Below are 20,385 nucleotides of genomic sequence, written 5' to 3'. Positions count from 1 at the left end.
CCCATCAGATTGTGACCAAGCTCCTAAGAGGCAGGGACTCTATCATGTATCTTTGTTTTCCCAGTACTAGGCTCTAGGTCCAAAAATACTTGCTGAGTAAATAAACAAACTACACCAGTAAGGTTTCTATAAAACTCTAAAGCTATGACAATTGATTCATAGCTGAGAAGCAATAACAGACATGAAAATCCAAGTTATCCCACTGGGAAGAAATAATAATACCCAATAAAATATATGATGCTTAATATTTGTCTCCTTCTACCCAATAAACCAAATCCTTCAAATATACACTAAAGAAGCAATTCAAAGGAAGAAATATTATTGTATGCATAATAAATGCCAAATATTATACAGTGAAATAACAATTATAATTAAGTTTTGGTGTACGTATCAACTAAGTTATGTTAGTATAAATTAAATATATTTATTTAATTATATTATACATTTAATATAATTAAAGTATAATTATGAAACCTACAATACAAGAACACATAGAGATGAGGGAATGTAACCTAAACATTAGTTTTCAATGACTCTCTAATATGAGCTGGTTTTTTTATCCTTGCCTTTCACCTCAAAAGAAAAAATTGACCATTGCGTGAACATACATACACAAACACTAACAGCAGCAGCAGCAAGTAACTTAACCAAGGTCACACAGCTCAGAAGTGACAGAGAATGAATATAAATCCAGGTCTATCTATAGTATCCCACAATCCTAACCCCTGGACTACAGTGCCTACACACCCACCAATAAACACACATTATTAAGCACCTACTGCACATAAAGCAATCTCCTTGGTATATACATAAGAACACATGAAAAAACACAATACAAGGCACTTTTACAATTTTCAATGCAGTGCTTTCAAGTATATTTCTGCATATCGAAAGCAATATGAAAAACAAGATGAAGCATAAACACTGCTAATCCAAATATATACTGCTTGATGCTTGCTTAAATGTTATAAACATGTCTCATAAATTTGATCAATTCTCAAGCCACAGAAAATTACAAGAACTAAAATAATGAAAGTAGCAATTTTGAACAACGTTCGAAATCTGCCTCTGTCAGACACAACTTTACTAGAATTCTTCAACAGCCCAGGGAGACAATCCATGTGAATTAAATGTGCTCCAGCAACAAGGGACCTCTATCCAGATAGTACTTGTTTCTTATTCTTGCCATTTATATATTTTTTTAAGTTTACTTATTTATCTTGAGAGAGAGGGAGAGAGAGCACAAGCAGGGAAGGGGCAGAGAGAGAATTCCAAGCAGGCTCCATGCTGTCAGAGCGGAGCTGGATGTGGGGCTTGAACCAAGAACTGTGAGATCATGACCTGAGTCAAAAGCAAGAGTTGGACGCTAAACCGACTGAGCCACTCAGACGCCCCATTTTTGCCATTTGAATAAAGAAAAAAATTAAATTCTAAAGCATCATTATATCTATATATAATAGTAATATTTAACATATAATGACTGCTTAATGTGCCACGAATTTCTCATTTAATTCTCACAACCTTGTGAAGTAGTTACCACTAGTATCCCAACCTACAATCAAGAAAATCTATAGGTGAGGCACTGAGAGGTTAAGTAACCACAGTTTAAGTGACAAAATTCAAACGGGAACCCAGGTCTGACAATTGCATGCTTATAACTATTACTTATGTTACACTAACTTACTACATCATAAAGCTTTTTACATATGGTATCAATATCCAAAAACTAAGGACAATGCTGTCAACGAGGTCAAAGAAATAGGAGACACTAGACAGAAAGAGGAGTAGGAGCCAAGAGCTTGCAGGATACTGCCACTTACTAGTCTTAGGTTTTTTACTGTATAAAAGCATAAAAGTTTATTAAAATGTTTAAAAGCATAAAACAAAAAGTTTTTAAATAGAGTAAGAGATGCCCAGAAAAAATATAATAAAGCATTTGACAAACTCAATTAGATACATGTTCCTTGTCAGGTTTGCAACCTTTCAATTAAGTGCAAAGCACTGTGTTAATAATATTTAAGCCCAGTACTTCATAGGATGAGTTGAACCTCACCTGCTTCAAAAATACATGCCCATCTCATGCACTGCAGATATATGAACTCAGTACAATCCTTAATATAATATTTGACAACACTCATCAAAAGTCCTAAAATTGTCATATTTTTTGCCCTGACAATTCCACTGAAAACTGTCTTTAAGGAAAAAAAAAAAAAAAAAAAGCTTTTACTCAAAGATATTTATTATACCACTACATAATAGCCAAAACAATAAAATCTAAATTAAAAATAAATAAAAAGAAAAAAATAACCTAAATAACTACCATAGTTGTTTTTGTTCACCATAATCCCTTTCTCAGGAAAACTACCACTCAACTAATCTGTGTGATCTTAAGGGGATTATCAATCATGATTTTCTGTGGGTTCCCCAACTCACCCTACCCACAGCCACAGTAGCTAGTTACCTTGCAGAACTTCATCTCCCAGGTCCCAGTGACTGGTTAAGAAACTGACAATTAGAAACATTAGCATCACGGGTGTAGGGATGGCTCCATTGACTGAGCATTCAACTCTTGATTTCAGCTCAGGTCATGATCCCAGGGTCATGGGATCAAGCCCCATGTCAGGCTCTGCACTGAACATGGAGCCTGCTTAAGATTCTCTCCCTCTCTCCTTCTGCCCCTCACCCCCACTCTCGCACTCTCCCTCTCTAAAATTTAAAAAAAAAAAAAAAAAAAGCAGCAACCCAAAACTGACTGACATGTGGACATCAGGAAAGGGAAGCTATCTTTCAATTGTCGTTGCTACACTAAAAGGTATGTGTCTGGAAGTTCCAAAAAGAGGCTACAAGAATCCAGAAATGGAAACAGAGACTCAATGCCATTATGTGAAATCTTGAATCTAAGCTATTTCCAAAGCCATTCCAGCCTCTTCCACACATACAATTCCCACTTACATAAACCAATACATTTCTTTTGTTTAATTTACCAAGGCATATGTTAAGTTTTTATCACAGGTAAGCAACAGAACCATGACTAAAACACTACCTAAAGAAGAATGCTTAAGTTAGTAAATTATAGTCCATTCATCCAATGGAATACTGTTGACAAAATAGGGTAACTGTAAGAGCATGCACTCAGGAGCCTAGTCTGAGTCCTGGCTCTGCTACATGTTCTCTATGCGTTCTTCAGTAAGTTACTTAACCTCTCTGGACCTCAATTTTCTCATCTGTAAAACAGGGATATAACAGAACTTACTTCGTATGATTGTTACAAGTAAATGAGTTACTATTTACAAAGTACCTAGAATAGGGCCTACCATTAATAAGTATATGAATATTTTAAATACATGAGGGGCACCTGGGTGGCTCAGTCGGTTAAGCATCTGACTTCCGCTCAGGTCATGATCTCATGGTTAGTGCATTCAAGCCCTGCATGGGGCTCTGTGCTGAGAGCTGAGAGCTCAGAGCCTGGAGCCTGCTTCAGATTCTGTGTCTCCCTCTGTCTCTGCCCCTCCTCTGCTCGCACTCTGTGTGTCTCTCTCAAAAAATAAACATTAAAAAATAAGTAAGTAAGATACATAAGTAAAACAAGTAACATACTAAGTTGACTAAATCATGTAATTATGATGATATTTTTAAAAACGTGTGCACAGAAAAAAGGAAAAACTGTATTTTTAAAGAGGCAAACAATATATATCCAAAGAGGAAAAAAAAGTGGAACATGCCTCAGATCTTATGAGAGACAGGAGGAATCTGACTGGCCTCATACAAATCCCTATGACCTTCACGAGTGTCACAATATTTTATCATCAGATGGGAAGCACATACACAGTGTCAAGTGTCAATCATAAAATCACACAATGTATCACATTTAACAAAACTAGCGATACTATTAACAATAAAGCTTAAGAATTTAAATCTAGAAAAAGTTTGTCATTACCTCCAGCTGAATCAGTTTCCAAGGAAGGCACAAAGTTAGGAGTGTGACCAGTGAAGAAGAACAAATGTTATCCCAGAAGTCACTCATATTTGGCTTTGTAATGCATCTTTGTAGAATATACACATTTTTGCTTAAATATGGGTATAACTTGTCTTCTGCAGTCCCAACATTTCAAAACTAATAATGAAGCCACAAGAGAAGATTTAAGTTTCAGGGCGCCTGGGTAGCTCAGTGGTTAAGCATCCAACTCGATTTCGGCTCATGTCATGATCACCCAGTTTGTGAGCTCAAGCCCTGTTATCAGGCTCTACGCTGAGGGCATGGAGCCTCTATGGGATACTCTTTCTCCCTCTTTCTCTGTCCCTCCCCTCTCCCCCCAAAAAAGAAACTTTAAAAGTTAAAAAAAAAAAAAAGATTTAAGCTTCATAACCTACCCACTGGATCAGCTCTGTCTTTCCTCATCATGCTTTGAATTCCTATTAACCTAGTCCAATTCTCTGTCTCTCGTTAGATTTACTAAATAATACATATTATCAAGAGATTTGTTTTGTAAGCAATAAAGTAGTTAAAACTAAACACTTTAAAAAATACTTCTTATAGACAAGCCATAGCTTCAAGCCTCTTGCTTCAAGCCTCAAAGCACCTCAACTTTGTTCAGAACCTTATGTACCAGGTTATAAAGCCTCTTGTACTCAGTAGGAAATTCTTTGTTCCAACCCTAATGTTTATTTGCTACGGCTGTGGTGGGCTTATGAGGCCAAATGGGAAGATAAATGGCATTCCAATTTAGATTATTAAACATAAAAATAAGGTTTTTCACTAGTGTACCTCTAACATTTCCCATGAAAGAACTAAACATATCTGAAAAAACGAAATGTAAGATTTGCACAGCTGGCATAACTTTCTAAATTGGGTTGTTTGGTTTGGGATTTATTATATGTGTCGTTTTTTAATCTTATCTTCATACATGTATAAAAACTCATGCAAAGGGGCACTGGGTGGCTCAGATGGTTGAGCGTCCAACTTCGGCTCAGGTCATGATCTCGCGCGGTTTGTGAGTCTGAGCCCCACTTCGGGCTCTGTGCTGACAGCTCAGAGCCTGGAGCCTACTTCAGATTCTCTCTCTCTCTCTCTCTCTCTCTCTCTCTCTCTCTCTCTCTTTCTCTCTCTCTCCCACACACACACACACACACACACACTCTCTCTCTCTCTCTCTTTTCTTCAAAAATAAATAAAACATTAAAAAAAAAAACTCATGCAAAAAAAAAAAAAAAAAACTAACACAAGTTTATAGGTAAACTGAATGGGCCTAAAAGATTAGTAAATTAAAATCTGTTAAGGAAAAATAACTAAGAAAGTAACCAAAACGAAATTTCTGTATCTTAGGTAACATATCCTCGTGATATGTTACCTAAAATGTAGACACTACATTAAAATGCAGACTTTGCTCAAATTCCAGCCCTAGCATTCACTGCTGCATCACACAAGTTTCTTCACTTCTCTTGTGCTTCAGTTTCCTCATCTGTAAAATGAGAATGAAAGTTGCGTACACCTCACAAAGTTACGAGAACTAAATGAATATATGCAAACAATAAATTGTGGCTATTATTGTTGGTGCTATCCATAATATCACTCTAAAATATAACCTAAGAATTACTAACATAAGCATCTTCCTGGGTCTGAAAATATGTGCACCTTAAGATACATAATCACTCAATTTTTAAGAAGACGTAACAGTCTTTCAGCAAAACTTTGTGTTGGGTGCCAATACAGAAGACATCCTGGTATGCACTAAGAATACAGAAATGAACAAAACACAATCTCTGAATTCAAGACTTCTCCATCTAGCAGGCAACACAAATAAAACTTTGATAAAAGACAGCACAACGGACGTGCTATTAAATAATGACAATCCTAACTCAGGGGGGAAACACTCCAGAACCTAGCTACTTCACTTCAGAGTACCACACTGTTATTTATGTAGCTAACATTGTTTTTAATATATTCATAACAGTGTTTCAGAAAGTAGATCATTAAAAACAAGATCACTCAGCACACTACTTACCAAGCTCATAAACTTGAAAATTTTTTCCATAATAATGAAGGTGATATCTTCCCTTAACAAACCCAAACATAACCTTGAAAAAGTCACACTGCTTCTTCAAGAAACATCTCTTTCACCAATAAATAAAAGCTACCAAACTTTCCTCCAATAAGTTATATTAGGACAAATGTCAAAAGAATAATATTTTTGAGCTGGTCGAGACCTCTGACAGCCTCGAATCCAAACCCCCTCATTTTACAGATGAAAAGAAGCCACAAAGTATAATGGAAAAAGCACTAAGTTGAAAGTCAGAAGAGTGAATTTTGGTCCCAGGTCTCTCACAATAAAAGCCTGGGTAAATTATCTAAGTTTCCTCATCTGTAAAATGAGAGGTTTGGACTCAATTGCTTCCAAGGTCCCTTTCAGCTCTACAATTCTCATTTTATGAAACTGAAGCAGAGAGATAAGCAACTTGCCCAAGGTTACACGGCTAGTTAATGGCAAAGCAGGGACTACACTTGGATTTCAATTACGATCAATGTACTTTCTCATCTGTACCATACTGCTTCTCTTACTTCATAACACTATTCTTCTAAATTTTTCTTAGATTTTTGGAAATGATTAACAAGCATGAAGCGTTTCATGAAACTAAATGATTTATTCCTATGGCTCTTCTATAAAAACAGCTCTAAATCCAACTGCAGCAAGTTCATGAAGTCTCGAGCTGTGTGTCACTACACTTAAGTTGAACTTCAATGAAGTTATGGGAATTTATGCTTAAGTTCCCTAAAATCTAACTTTTCAATCCAACTCATAAAAGAGATTATGTTCCTTATAAAATTAAAATATGAATTGTTACAGGTAATGGTAAGTATTATATGCATAGTTCTCTGAATACGAGGAGAATTAAAATCCTTCATTTTACTTTATGTCCTGGTTATATTTAATAGGCATTTTTAAATTCAAGAGTAATCAATTTCAACACTTTTCTTTCATGTATCTTCTTTTCAGACTCTCTAGCTTTAAAACCATTAGAACAGATTAAGCATATTCCTTCTGAAATCACATAAACAATTACAAATGAGACTATAAAGACCGGTGAGAGTTTCTCTTTCAAAATTGAAAATCAGCCCCCACAGTATTCTAAAATTCTGTGCCTGAATATATTACAAACTCTACTAAACTGTATCATAAGCAGCATCTGATTCCCTAAAATGCCCTCAAAGCTTATTATATTTCACAGGGAATTTAGCAAGATTTCAGGAAGACTAATAGCGTTGATTCCTGAAAATACAAGAAAATACTCAGAGGAAAAGCACAATAAAAACACAAAATAAAGTCAACAAGAGTTTCATACCAGTGACTGAAGAGAATATTCAAATCATTCACACACATATAAGTACAGTTTAACTATAGAATTAAGTGATTTTCAAAGAATCACAGAATGTTTATATTTTTAAATTGGATGGGACCTGAAGTCACTTAATCCAATAGCACTCAAAATAAGAATCAACAGAATTTATCTCTGCCTCGCCCAAAAATGTCCCTGTAGACTGCTTTAAATTCTTATTGCTAAATACTTCCAAAAGCAGTTTTTTCCACTGTTGGACAAGTCTAGCTGCTATACAGTTCTTACTAACATCCTTGCCAAAAAATTATACTGAATTCAATCTATGCCTAACTTTCACCTGCTGGTCTACATTCTAGAATAGCAGAATGAATCTACTCACTCTGCTATTTACATTTTTGAAATACAAGACAGCTATCATGCTTCCCACCATTTCAGTGGTCTCTTCTTTGGGCTATAAATGTATAGTCCACAGATTTCCTGTGGGTTCTGGAGACATTTCGGAAATACGGTGTACTTCCACACTGAAGTAACGTTTTAAAAAAACCTGCCACTTGTCAAATTTTGGTGTAATATCAAAGAAGAATAGACACAATTTCTTTAAAAAGACTATTAAAATACATCATCTTTTCTAATTACCTATCTATATGAAGCTGGATTTTCTTCACAATACCTCAATCAAAATAAATCATAACAGACTGAAAGCAGAAGCAAAATGCAGCTGTCTCCTAATAAGCCAGAAATTAAAGTGATGTAAAACTATGAAACAATGCCACCACTCTCACTCAAGTTTTTGTTTTACAATACTTTTTCTTCATTTAAAAACGTTACCAAGTAATCAGTTTACTATTTTTACATAAGATAGTACTTTTGAAATTATTTCTAAAACAGTAAATATTGATAGGCATATCCCAAATAAAATCTCTTTAGAGTTCTCAGTAATTTTTAAGACAGCAAAGGGTTCCTGAAACCAAAAAAAGTATTTCCCAAGGGCAGATTCCCAGACCTCTAACTATCCTGGGATGCTCTCTTTTCTCTCTCCTCCAATTCATAAATGTGCCTCTGTAAAGAAGGCACCTACTACATATCTATTCCTAAGCTAAAACCCTTAAACATACAACCCTGTCCTCCAGCTAGTGACTACAAGCAATTAAATGGCCATCTGGTACACCTTTATTTTTAACATCTCCCTACAGGTATTAATCATCCAGAGTCAAATACTTTAATTCTTCTATCTAAGGGATGCAGTCTGTAAATATGAAAATAAAATGAGCAACAGTTTAATTACACTGTGGCATTATCTTTTTAACCAAACTACTTTCACTGTTTACATAAAAATAAAGCAAATTATTCATATCTAGTAAGATGGAACAGAAAGAAAATCCAAGTCTTCTGTATAATCATTTGATTCTTAGCAATAACTTATTCAAAAGTACCCATATACTGATAGGCAAGAAAAACTCCATCTGTTCTTCTAGCCAATATGACACTAGGTTCCTAGGCCTCAGTAAAGCAAAACTAACCTTTATTTGGAAATGCACTTAATTTCTTCTCATTTCCTTAACCACAGGATTATTAGAAGATAAAATGGGATAAAGATTGGGGCACCTGGGTGGCTCAGTCAATTAAGCCTCTGACTTTGGCTCAGGTCATGATCTCACGGTTCATTAGTTCGAGCCCCGCACCGGACTCTTTGCTGTCAGCACAGAGCCTGCTTCAGATTCCCTGTCCTCCTACCCCCACCCCTCCCCAGCTCATTCTCTCTGTCTCAAAATACATCAATAAACTTTTAAAAAATGGAATAGAGACCACAGGTTTAGAAGATCCAACATGAAATCCAGAGTGACAACTGCTGACTTTCCCAAGGAAAAAGCCTTGAGACTCTTGGGAATAGAAGTGGTCTATCCTCTATCACACAAATTACTAAATTCCAACAAATCCCTAATTCTTACAATATTTAAAGGTGTATTTTATTTGTAATCAAGCAAAACTATATTAATATGAGAATAGAGTGAGAAAGGAAAGAAGAGAGCCAAAATATAGAGCATTGAAAATAATCACAGTATACTATTAAATTTTTGGTTTCAAATATATCAAAACTTCAAAATAATCAATTTTTACAGTTCTGACACATCTTCAAAAACAGCCCATGTTTTTGAACTCCGTGAAGGAGTTCCTCACAGCTTTGTACACATACATCCACGTATCTTTTGAGTTTAAATTTTTCTGTTATGTTACATGAAATTGCTTCAATTCTTCAGAAACAAAGTTTGTTTTCACCTTGATCCATACATCCTTTTCTTTTTTAAATGTTTACTTTTTAGAGACAGAGAAAGAGAGAGAGCAAGAACAGGGGAGGGGCAGAGAGGGAGGGAGACAGAGGATCCCAAGCAGGCTCTGTGCTGACAGCAAGAGCCTTACGTGGGGCTCGAACCCACAAACCGTGAGGTCATGATGTGAACCGAAGTCAGCCACTTAACCCACTGAGCCACCCAGGTGCCCCAGATGCATATATTCAAGTTCTACTAATATTAACGGTTCTTACTAACAGTCACCCTAAGTCCAAAACTCCCTCAATTTACATCAACTTATACAATATACTAACGTGCATATCCACAAAAGATGTTAAACACTTGTTAAAATGAACACTGGGAACTCACTCAAAAGTAAATGTCTCCATCATTATGTCTAAGGTTTCATATATGCAATTCCTATTAGCATTAATGATACCCAAAAGACAATAGCTTCAGAATAAATACATAGAACCCTAGAGAAAATTAACACAGTTTTAACTTACATGCTGGTTGGTCAAAAAGAAATATACCACTGTGGCCACAGAAGTACTTGATGAAATATAAATGTTCACAAAAGCACGTCTTGTTATTTTATTAATAAACAAAAGATTCACTAATTTAGTTTACATAAAAGCCTACTGTAATCCAAACTGCTACAAACAATTCTAGTTATTTGGAAGCTCAAGCTAAATTATTCTAACCCCTCAGGATTTTCAAACATCAGGAAAATTGCAGAATGACATAGAAGTTTTTTAACTAGAGTTAAAGTAACCTCAGAAACTCACAATCTAGACTTTGTGGCCCCTAAATTACTGATAATTGATGTTACAGATGAACAATTCAACACTACGTCTTGGCTCAGTGAAATGGCTCAATACATACTTGAGAAATAAATGAATGATAAAAAGGTATAGCCTTTTAAAAAGACGGTCTTTCCCAAGACCATCATTTACTATCACTTATTACACTATTACTGATAACACTATCATTAAGTATCTTAATGAAACTACAGATAAAAATAAAAGCATACTAAAAGCACCAACTGCTCTATTTACAAAATAGAATTTGGAACATTCATTTACAAATTTTCAAGTGCAAAAAGAAAAATCGCCAGATGCACTAAATTTGAATTAATAAATAAACTTTTATCTTCTAATAATCAGAACTCAGTGTTGGGGGTAAGATGGAAAAGGGGAAAATATCTCTCAATATACTCAGCATGCTTAATGGATGCCATAAATCAAACCTTTCCATGAATTTTCTGGAGCAAATTCATGCCAATCTTTGAGCCTATTGTCACTTTCACACATGCTCACAGGAACAAGATGACAAAGAATGCTATGCCTGAACCACTAGATTCAGGGCACAAAACACTTGATTAACAATTGTCAAGGCTGAGTAGTAAATACTGACAGATATTTTCAAAATAAATTAACCCCACCAATACCTACATAAACCAAAGCTCCTGGTTTCCTTTAAGGATTCACAAGACTATTGGACTTCCAGACATTTATTGAAAATGTGGTTACAGTCTCCTTGTGTGACACAACTGGGAGTGAACAACCCATTTACCAACTGCTGATGAATACCGCTAAACGTTTTCCCAGACAAAAAAGCGTTAAACGTGATTCCATGCGCATTTCTTCCTCCCCCATAAATGCCTCTTCTTCCAAATTTCATTTTATGTCGTATACTTAAAGTTAAATACAGCAAGTTGAAATCTTGGTCAAAAGCACTCCTGTGTCTTTACTAGCTGTGTAACTGCTACATCTGGTGGCAGCACACTTGCATGCAAGAAACCAGAAAACTTAGAAAACAATTGTAACCGATTTGGTGCGTGTTTGCAGTAACCTTTACGCCGATATTTCCCACAAAACCCACGACCCTGTCAGGGAACAGTAGCCTACTTGCACAAGAGAGATAACGCACCAACACGCAGTGGGTGATGGCGAAGGAGAGAAAGTTGCAACCATCTGGAGAGGGTGGTTTCAAAAGCCTGCCCACGAGTCAGTCTGCCGTTTAAATTGCTCTAAGGGGCCAGGCAGGGGATCAAAGTCGGCTTTGATAATTTAAGCGACTCTCCCCCAAAGGGCAGGGACCCCGCCAGCGAGGGGCATCCTCCAGGTCCCGGGCTGCAAAGCTCGCAGAGCGGGGACCGCCTCTATGGGAGGAGTGCGCGAGGGAAGGGGAGGGGGCTCGAGGATGAATGCTTCAACGGGAGGGAAAACCCACCAGAGACCGGAGGCCAGGAGGTTAAGAGTACTGAGTGTACTAGCAAATGGAGCAGAAAGGGGCTGGCGTCCGGGGGGAGGCTTCCCACCCTAGCAGCACGGGCTCTTAGGAACCCCATGCGAGTCTGCGCGCCTCGCCCCGTCCCCTCCAGCGTGCACCCCCTCGTCCGTCTCCGCCGCCACCCGCGAACCACCACCCACAGCCAACGCACTACCTCCCCGGAGCCGGGCGGCCTCGCGTCCTCCTCGTCACCATCCCCCACCCCGGGGTCGGCGGAGGAGACCCGGGGGGGCGCGGGGGCCGCGGCGCGAGAGACGAGGCCCGCGAGCGGGCGCGGGCGCGACGGCGCTTACCTTCCCTGGGCCTCCCGGATGGCGGCGTGTGATTCAGCAGGGACCTGGCCGCCGCCGCCGAGCCCGGGGTTGGAGACGTGGAGAGCTGGGACCAAGATGGCGGCCCCTCCAAACTTCCACTGCTACTTTGGACACTCATCAAGCTACTTTCTGGGAACCCGACTCCCCCCCTGCGACGGCAGCGGCGGCAACGGCACCGGCACCCGCCTCCGTCATGGCGGGGGCCGCGCTGAGGGCGAGCGAGGGAGCGAGGGCAGGGAGGGGAGAGTCAAGGGGATGGGGGAGGAAACCGAGAAGGGGGGAGGTAGGAAGGGAAGAGGTGAGGGGAGGAGAGGGGACGGGGAGGAGGAAAAGGGGGAGAAGCGAGGGAGCAGGCGGGCGCGCCGGGGAAGAGGCGGAGGGAAGGAGCGCGGCGGCGGAGGCGTCGAGGGGGCGCCCGGCGGAGTGCAGGCGGAGCGCGGGCTGCGCCGGCCGAGGAGACTTCCGCGAGCGGAACCTGCCGGCACCTCTGCAGTGCGTCGGCCCCCGGCGTCGCCTGGGTGGCGGCGGCGGCGGCGGGCGGTGGGTGGCGGCTGAGGCGGCGGGGTAACCTCTGCATCAGTTACAGGCGGCGGCGGCGTCACGCGCCGCCTGTGCAAACACTATCGCGAGGCTCCTGTGCCTCCGGTAGCGGCGGCGGCGGCCGCGGGAGCAGGCATGGGGGAGGGACCTGCCAGGGGTTGGGGGCGGGGGGGGGGGTGGAGAGGGAGCGAGCGCGTGAGGGAGGAGACGCGGGTGCCGGGCGCCCCTGGCGCACCCGCGGATCTCAGCGCGGCGCGGGAGCCCCGGGCCGGCTGACTCGAGAGCGCGGGGGCGGCCTCCCCGCGCCGGCCGGAGGGAGGCGCACCCCGCACGCTCCCCCGCCGGCTCTGGCTCCCGCTCCGTTGCCACCTGACTCCCCCTCCCTCCCGCGGAAGCGCGCCTGGCTCCCGACCCACACCCAGCCTGGGGAGAAATGCTTCTGCTCTTGCTGGGCTGTCCTTCTCAGGAGTTCGATGTGATCATTTCTCAAAATGGAACTGAAAAGTTAAGAGTTGCTTCTTTCTGTCCCCTTTGTAGTGTGCGAAAAAACCTGCGTGCGTCTCCCCGTCTGCAGAATTGTAGTGATTACCGAATAGAAGAGCTACGAAAATAAGTTGGGGGCGGGGGAGGGCGAAAATAAAACTTTATGAATGTTTTCTAAAAAGAATCTTTACCGGTGTTGTGCACTCTGTGTGTGGTGTACAATTCTTTGTTTTAAGACGGTAAGTGGATAATCTGGATAGAAAAAAACTTGATTAATGAATTCACACATTTAGGGAAACTATCCAGTGTTCATCTTGTAGGAGAGTATGGTTTCTAGAAAGTTCCAACTTGTTTTCATGCCGCCGCTGAGTTACGGCTAGAAAATCCCAAAGCAAGTTACAGCATTTGCCAAAATGTATAGATACAGTGTAGCCTTCTCCACACCTTCACACCCACACACAGAAGACACACCACGGATTGGGCATCTTGTACATAAAGTAGCTGTGTAATAGCTCAGGAAAAACAACAAGGTTATTGCTCCCTTTAAGAAACCAAATTGACTAGAACACTAAAAAGATTATGATATAGAGCAACCGTACAGGCATGAGGAAATGGTATGATTACCAGGGGGACAAAAATGTCATTTCTATTTTTTATTTTTATGACTTTGCATTTCTCATAGTAATGTTATGTTCAGATAAACTATCATACTAGAATAGAGCCTTGGTTGTCAGTTATCACCAGAAGTAATTTTAGTTTTCTTATATTTCAGATTCTTCAGTGAGTTCTTAGTCATGTTCTGCATTTCAGACTTAAGAGGTGGATCTCACAAATTAAACAACTTTTTGAAGTATAGCTGATGTACAATAAACTGCACATATTTAAAGTATACAGTATAGGTTTTGATGTGTATACAACCGTGAAACCATTTCTGTAATGAGGATAATGAATATATCCATCAGTCTCCAAAGTTTCCTCTACCTTTGATACTCCTTTTGTACTCCCAACTGCATCCCCAAGTCACCACAGATCTGCTGTCACTTAGTTTGCATTTTCCAGAATTTTGGATAAATGGAATCATATAGTTTGTACTCATCCAGCTTCTTTTTCTCAACATAATTGAGTTTACTCTACATTGTTGCACTTAATATTTTTGTGTTGTTGCCAGAGTAGCCCATTGTATGAATAGAACCCTGTTTATCCGTTAACCTGTTAATGAACATTGGGATTGTTTCCACATTGAGACCATTACAAATAATGCTACTATGATCATTGGTTTGTGTAGAAGTCTGTGTGTGGACATATGTTTTCCTTTTTCTTGGATATGTATCTAGGACCTTACTACCATTATTAGACTTTTATACCAAAGTACATGCACTCTAACGGGGAAACAGTTCCTGTAAGGACATGTAGGTAAATAAATGCTCTTTCTGTATTTTAAGAGTAAGCTTGGGGCACTAGGGTGACTCAGTCGGGTAAGTGCCTGACTCTTGATTTTGGCTTAAGTCATGATGGCAGGATCATGAGATTGAGCCCCACATGGGGCTCTGCACTAGGCGTGGAGGCTGCTTAAGATTCTCTCTCTTCCTCTTCCCCTACCCCTCCCCCCCAGCTCATGCTTGCTCTCTCTCTCTCTCTCTCTCTCAAAAAAAAAAAAAGTAAGCTTAGTCAGCTGAGTATGATGAAAAGAGAATAGGACAGGAAGTCAAGATACTTGGGTATTAGTCTCAGCAGATAACAAGCCCTCTTGATTTAATTTCCTCACCTGTGAAAAAGGTTAGCCCCACTAGGTGGTCTCTAAATCTCCTACCAATGCCAAGACTTCTTACAGAGTTTAGCTCCTCTCCTGTAGTAAACACAACCCAACCAAAGAGATTTGATGGTGGGTTATCTTCCAACCTTCTCCACAGCTTCCAGTTATCTTTATACCAACCTAGGTTACATTTTATGCTGACCTGCTCCTTTTATTTTAAATGGTAACTAGAGGATCACAGCATATACATAATTCAATGTAGATACATTGTTACAAGTGCTGCCTAGGAAGGACAATAAAATGATTGATTCCTGCATTCCTGTAGTTTACATTAAAGATCATCAAGGCTAACTTGTAAAGAGGCTGCTGCCAGCAGTAGAGTTAACTAAATAAACCATGGGGTAGCCTGAAAATGGAATATCATGTCATCATTTAAAATCAGATTTTGAAAGAATACTGAAAAAGATAATAAAATTTTCACACTGTAGTAAGTGAAAAGGTGGGTATGATTCCAGTTTGTAAGTATGCATAACAAATGACTGCAAGGGTGCACCCCAAATAGTTCCTAATTGCTAGCCTTGGATTGTGACATTAGATAATTATTCTTTCTCCTTTATGATTTCCAAATTTGGTACAATAAATCATTTTATTTTTTTAAGTAAAGCATAAAAATTATACAAATAGATGGTTTTATAAAATGATTATGATAATGAAAACGTAGAGGGTGAGTAGAGGCTCCCCTGCATCTTGCACATCAGCTAGTACAGAGGCATTCAAAAATTATTTGATAGAGATAGATAGGATGGCTAGAGTGACAATTTACACAATAGGAAAAGGTACAGAAAAGTCAGGAGGGTCCAGATTTGGACAGAAAGGAACACCTGCCACTCTGGGGATGGAGAAATCTCTAGAAAAGCAAGAAAGGATCATTGAAAGGGGAGTTTTGGCAAGCTTCCTTGGGAAAATATGCCCAGAGGGAAAGCCAGCATGAGAACACAGGAGTGAACTGAATAAGTGAGAAGGCAGTAAACCTGCCTAGAAAGAATCAGGATGAGCTGGGGAAAGTGTTCTTTCTGTGAATTGAGTGCTCCATGAAGACAGACTCAAAGCTTTAGTACAGTGCCTGGCACAGACACTCTGTCAACATTTATGGGATAAATGAATGATGAGGATTAGCCGGGATACAAGTGAGGGAGCAATGCAGGAGGGTCTCCTGATAGGTCATATACCAAAGGGGATATCTTAGCTCCCATCTATATACTAATCATAATTTAGAACTACATTTATTAGACTCTGTATATGCCATAGTAAAAATAGTTACAAAGCAGACAAGACTATAGATATAAAAAATGCATTTTATATTTATTATTTGATTCCTTCCAAAGTTGAGGAAATACTTAATGCCCAAGTTCCTTTTCCCCCAACCAACCAGAAAAGAGCCTACAGAATGGAAAAAGTGCCCTGAGTATTCCCCATACAGTGTGGTGTCGGAGCCCGTTCATATTGCCCAGAGAACAGATTGGGTGCATCTCTCCCCAACTCAGAGTTCAGTGATGTCACACTGGTAGCTTGAAGTCAGCCATGGTAAGAGTATTTACAACCCCAAAGGCATCAAAGGCTACAAATCAGGGCTTCCTCACCAGCATACTGCTGCTCCCATAGTGCATACATCATTTCTTTACTGTTCTGTTTCCTCACCTTGGCTAAAAGCCTAGAGAGGACAAGGACCTTGTCTTTCATGTTTACAGGTATAGTCCCAGCATCTAGCACCTGCCTGGCATTGAGTTGATGCCGTATGCACATTGGTTGAGCCAATTAGTTACCCATATAGTTGGTTAGCAAGCATTTGAGCCCCCTGAGCTAACAACTGGGTTGGCCGCTCTGGCAGAGGGAAAAAGGACCAAATATTCCACCACCCCCTCATATTTCATTGGCCAATGTTTGTGATTTGGTAAAGTTTACTGACCTTGTTAGGGTTGCCAGATGAAATATAATTTTTTCATGGACCATGCTAACATTAAAAAAGTATTGGTTGTGGGGCGCCTGGGTGGCGCAGTCGGTTAAGCGTCCGACTTCAGCCAGGTCACGATCTCGCGGTCGGTGAGTTCGAGCCCCGCGTCAGGCTCTGGGCTGATGGCTCAGAGCCTGGAGCCTGTTTCCGATTCTGTGTCTCCCTCTCTCTCTGCCCCTCCCCCGTTCATGCTATGTCTCTCTCTGTCCCAAAAATAAATAAAAAACGTTAAAAAAAAAAAAAAGTATTGGTTGTTCATGTGAAATTCAAATCAAACTGAGCATGCTGTATTTTTATTTATTAAATCTGGCCCTTTTGAACTAAGCAGAGAGTAGTTAATGAGTACTTCCTAGTAAAGTTGAATTCTGTGACCTGAAAATTCCATTCCAAAGAATATATCCTAGAGGAATTCTTGCTTGTGTGCAATAGGACATAAGAACAAGAATGTCCATAGCAGCCCAAAACTGGAAACCACCCAGATGTCCATCGACAGAATGGATAAATAAATAGAAATATGTATCTTCACACAATAGGAGATTATTCAACAATTAAAATGCTCACAAGCAAGGCGCCTGGGTGGCTCAGTCGGTTAAGGCATCCGACTTTAGCTCAGGTCATGATCGCACAGTTTGTGGGTTCAAGCCCCACGTTGGGCTCTGTGCTAACAGCTCAGAGTCTGCAGACTGTTTTGGATTCTGTGTCTCCCTCTCTCTCTGCCCCTCCCATGCTTGTGCTCTGTCTGTCTCTCTCTCTCTCAAAAATAAATAAACATTAAAAAAATAATAAAAAAATAAAATGCTCACAAGTATAATGCTGATTTAAAAGAACAAATTAAAGAATGATGAAGTCAGTTTGACTCCATGTATAAACATTCCAACTAAATGATATATTGTTTAGGAATGTATATATGGCAAAACTAGGAAGAGAAAAGAAAAGAGAATGAAAAGCCAAAATCAGAGTGGTTACTTCTGCCAAGGAAAAGGGGTGATGTACTCATGGAGAACAGACAGGGGCTTGATAGATAAGCATCAATAAATGTGCTACGTGTTAAGTTGGGTGGAGGTACAGAGGTATGTTTGTCTTATTCTTTTTATTTAAGCTATGCATGTATGTGATCTACTCTTATATGTACGAAATATTATCTTACAAATGTTTAAGAAATGAAGAAAGCTTTGCCTTCTCATCAGACTGAACTTAGATGCCCACCCTGTCTCCTCTGCTTGGACTCATCCCCAGATTTGATTTCCTTCTTTGTCCAAACGTAGGCACACAGACGGGAGCTCTAAAGATGCCTGTCCTACCATTGCAATATGCCACCTCCATAGTCTTTTTGGTAGATGCTTAGACAGATGACTCCATCACATTGGATTATGAAGAATTCTCATTTTGCTGTGTCCTAACTGCCCTGCACAATTCACAAAGCCTGCTTAAATATTTTGGTTTCCACATCCCTGTAGAGATTGTCCCAGGGTTTTGTGCATTATATGCTAGGTCACACTTCCTCTGCTCTCTCCAGCATTGGAAACGGCTTCCTTCAGGTTTATCAACTTATGGGGGAGAGGGATTGATCTATATGTAACAAAACTGGAATTACTGGATTTTCAAAACTGATTCACGTTGCCTGAGGTTAAAAAATCATAATCAACTTCAGAACAATATTACCTCCCCAGAGTGCACTAGAGGCTGTCGCCAAGGACATGAGTATTACAACATGTTTACAAAAACAAAGTACAACAAGCAAACAGTACTCAAACAGCAGATTTAAAATCAACAGTGTATCTCTTAACTAAGCCTACTTAGAAAAGTGATTAAGAAAACATATAAAACCAAGTAATCTAGTGTTCTACTTCACTCATTCTGTTTTACTGATTAAATTGAAATATAAATTTATCACATTAGAGGGAAGATCAAAGATTTTCAACACCTTACACTGAACTTTGTTTCTGCAATATGAAATTTTTTGTAGGCACAGAAAGTGATGGTGGTTTTTATAAAAATTAACATCAAACACTCTTGACTTTTTGACAGTATCTTTCCAAATACACAGGTTTAATATTTACAAAATCAGGTGCCTGGGTGGCTCAGTCGGTTAATTATCTGACTTTTGATTTTGGCTCAGGTCATGATCTCACTGTTCGTGAGTTTGAGCCCCACATCGGGCTTCTGCGCTGACAGTGTGGAGCCTGCTTGGGATTCTCTCTCTCCCCCTTTCTCTGCCTCTCCCCTGCTCTCTCTCTCTCAAAAAATATACTAATGAAGATTTTTTAAAAACCAGATTTACAAAATCACTTAATGCTTTTCCAAGGAATATAAAGTGCTAAATCTTTCTTAATTAGATACATGACAAAAATAAGTAGAGATGTCTATAACCTCATACATATTTAGAAACTTTGAAACACTTATAGAAATGTCAAGGTTTTTTTTTTTAATTTTAATTTATTTAAGTAATCTCTACCCCTAACGTGGGGCTCAAACTCACCACTCCAAGATCAAGAGTCACATGCTCTTCTGACTAAGCCAGTCAAGTATCCCTGTAGAAATGTCAAATATTGATGAGAATTTCTTTCCCCTCCAAAAAGAAGTAAAAAATGCCACCATAAAGCAAATAGAGGCTTTCTGAGATGCAAGTAATATTCTGTTCCTTAAGCCAGGTGCTGTTTAGAAGCATGTGTTAAACAGTTTGTGAAAAGTCATCAAACAGTACACTTATAATAAAAAGTTAGAGGGACACCTAGGTGGCTCAGTCGATTAAGCATCTGACTCTTTTTTTTTTTTTTTTTTTACTTTTTAAAAAATGTATATTTATTTTTGAGAGGGAGAGACAGAGTGCAAGCCAGGGAGGGGCTGAGAGAGGGAGACACAGAATCCGAAGCAGAATCCTGGCTCTAAGCTGTCAGCACAGAGCCCATCTTGGGGCTGGAACATAAAAACCATGAGATCACGACCTGAGCCAAAGTCAGACGCTTAACTGACAGAGCTACCCAGGCACCCCATTAAGTGTCTGACTAGATTTCAGCTCAGGTCATGATCTCACAGTTCATGAGTTCAAACCCCACATCAGGCTTTATGATGACAGCATGAAGCCTGCTAGGGGTTCTCTGTCTCACTCTCTCTGCACTTCCCCTGCTCACAAACACACAAAAACAAATAATGAAAAATAAAAAATAAATAACAAATAATCAAAAATAAATAAACATTAAAAATAAATAAACAATAAAAAATTAGGAATAAATGAAAAAAAAAAACCCAAACCCCTGGCACTTGTAATTGTAAGTGAATATACACAACACATATAAACACACATTTAAGGGCAAATAAATTGTTGTTTAATGAGAAAATGAAAAGGAGGGTTTTTTTGTTTTGTTTTTT

The 20,385-nt window shown here is 39.6% G+C and overlaps 1 protein-coding gene across 2 annotated transcripts in view; it reads right to left on the bottom strand.

Moving 5' to 3' along the window:
* The window catches only part of TLK1 (tousled like kinase 1), a 193,101-nt gene that overhangs the window by 133,292 nt on the left and 39,424 nt on the right, over nucleotides 1-20,385 (bottom strand). Inside the window, exon 1 of one of the 2 annotated variants that reach the window (XM_058714288.1) lies at nucleotides 12,209-12,751. The exons of the other annotated variant lie outside the window; for it this stretch is intronic. Within the exon in view, the coding sequence (XP_058570271.1) occupies nucleotides 12,209-12,347 (139 nt within the window). The 5' untranslated portion in view covers nucleotides 12,348-12,751. Of the gene's footprint in view, nucleotides 1-12,208; nucleotides 12,752-20,385 lie in introns of those variants that run through there. 2 annotated transcript variants of the gene reach the window in all.

The sequence above is a fragment of the Neofelis nebulosa genome, chromosome 2, assembly GCF_028018385.1.
Source record: "Neofelis nebulosa isolate mNeoNeb1 chromosome 2, mNeoNeb1.pri, whole genome shotgun sequence".
In the NCBI taxonomy this organism is placed as follows: Eukaryota; Metazoa; Chordata; class Mammalia; order Carnivora; family Felidae; genus Neofelis; species Neofelis nebulosa.
This window is presented reverse-complemented; position numbering and strand designations above follow the sequence as displayed.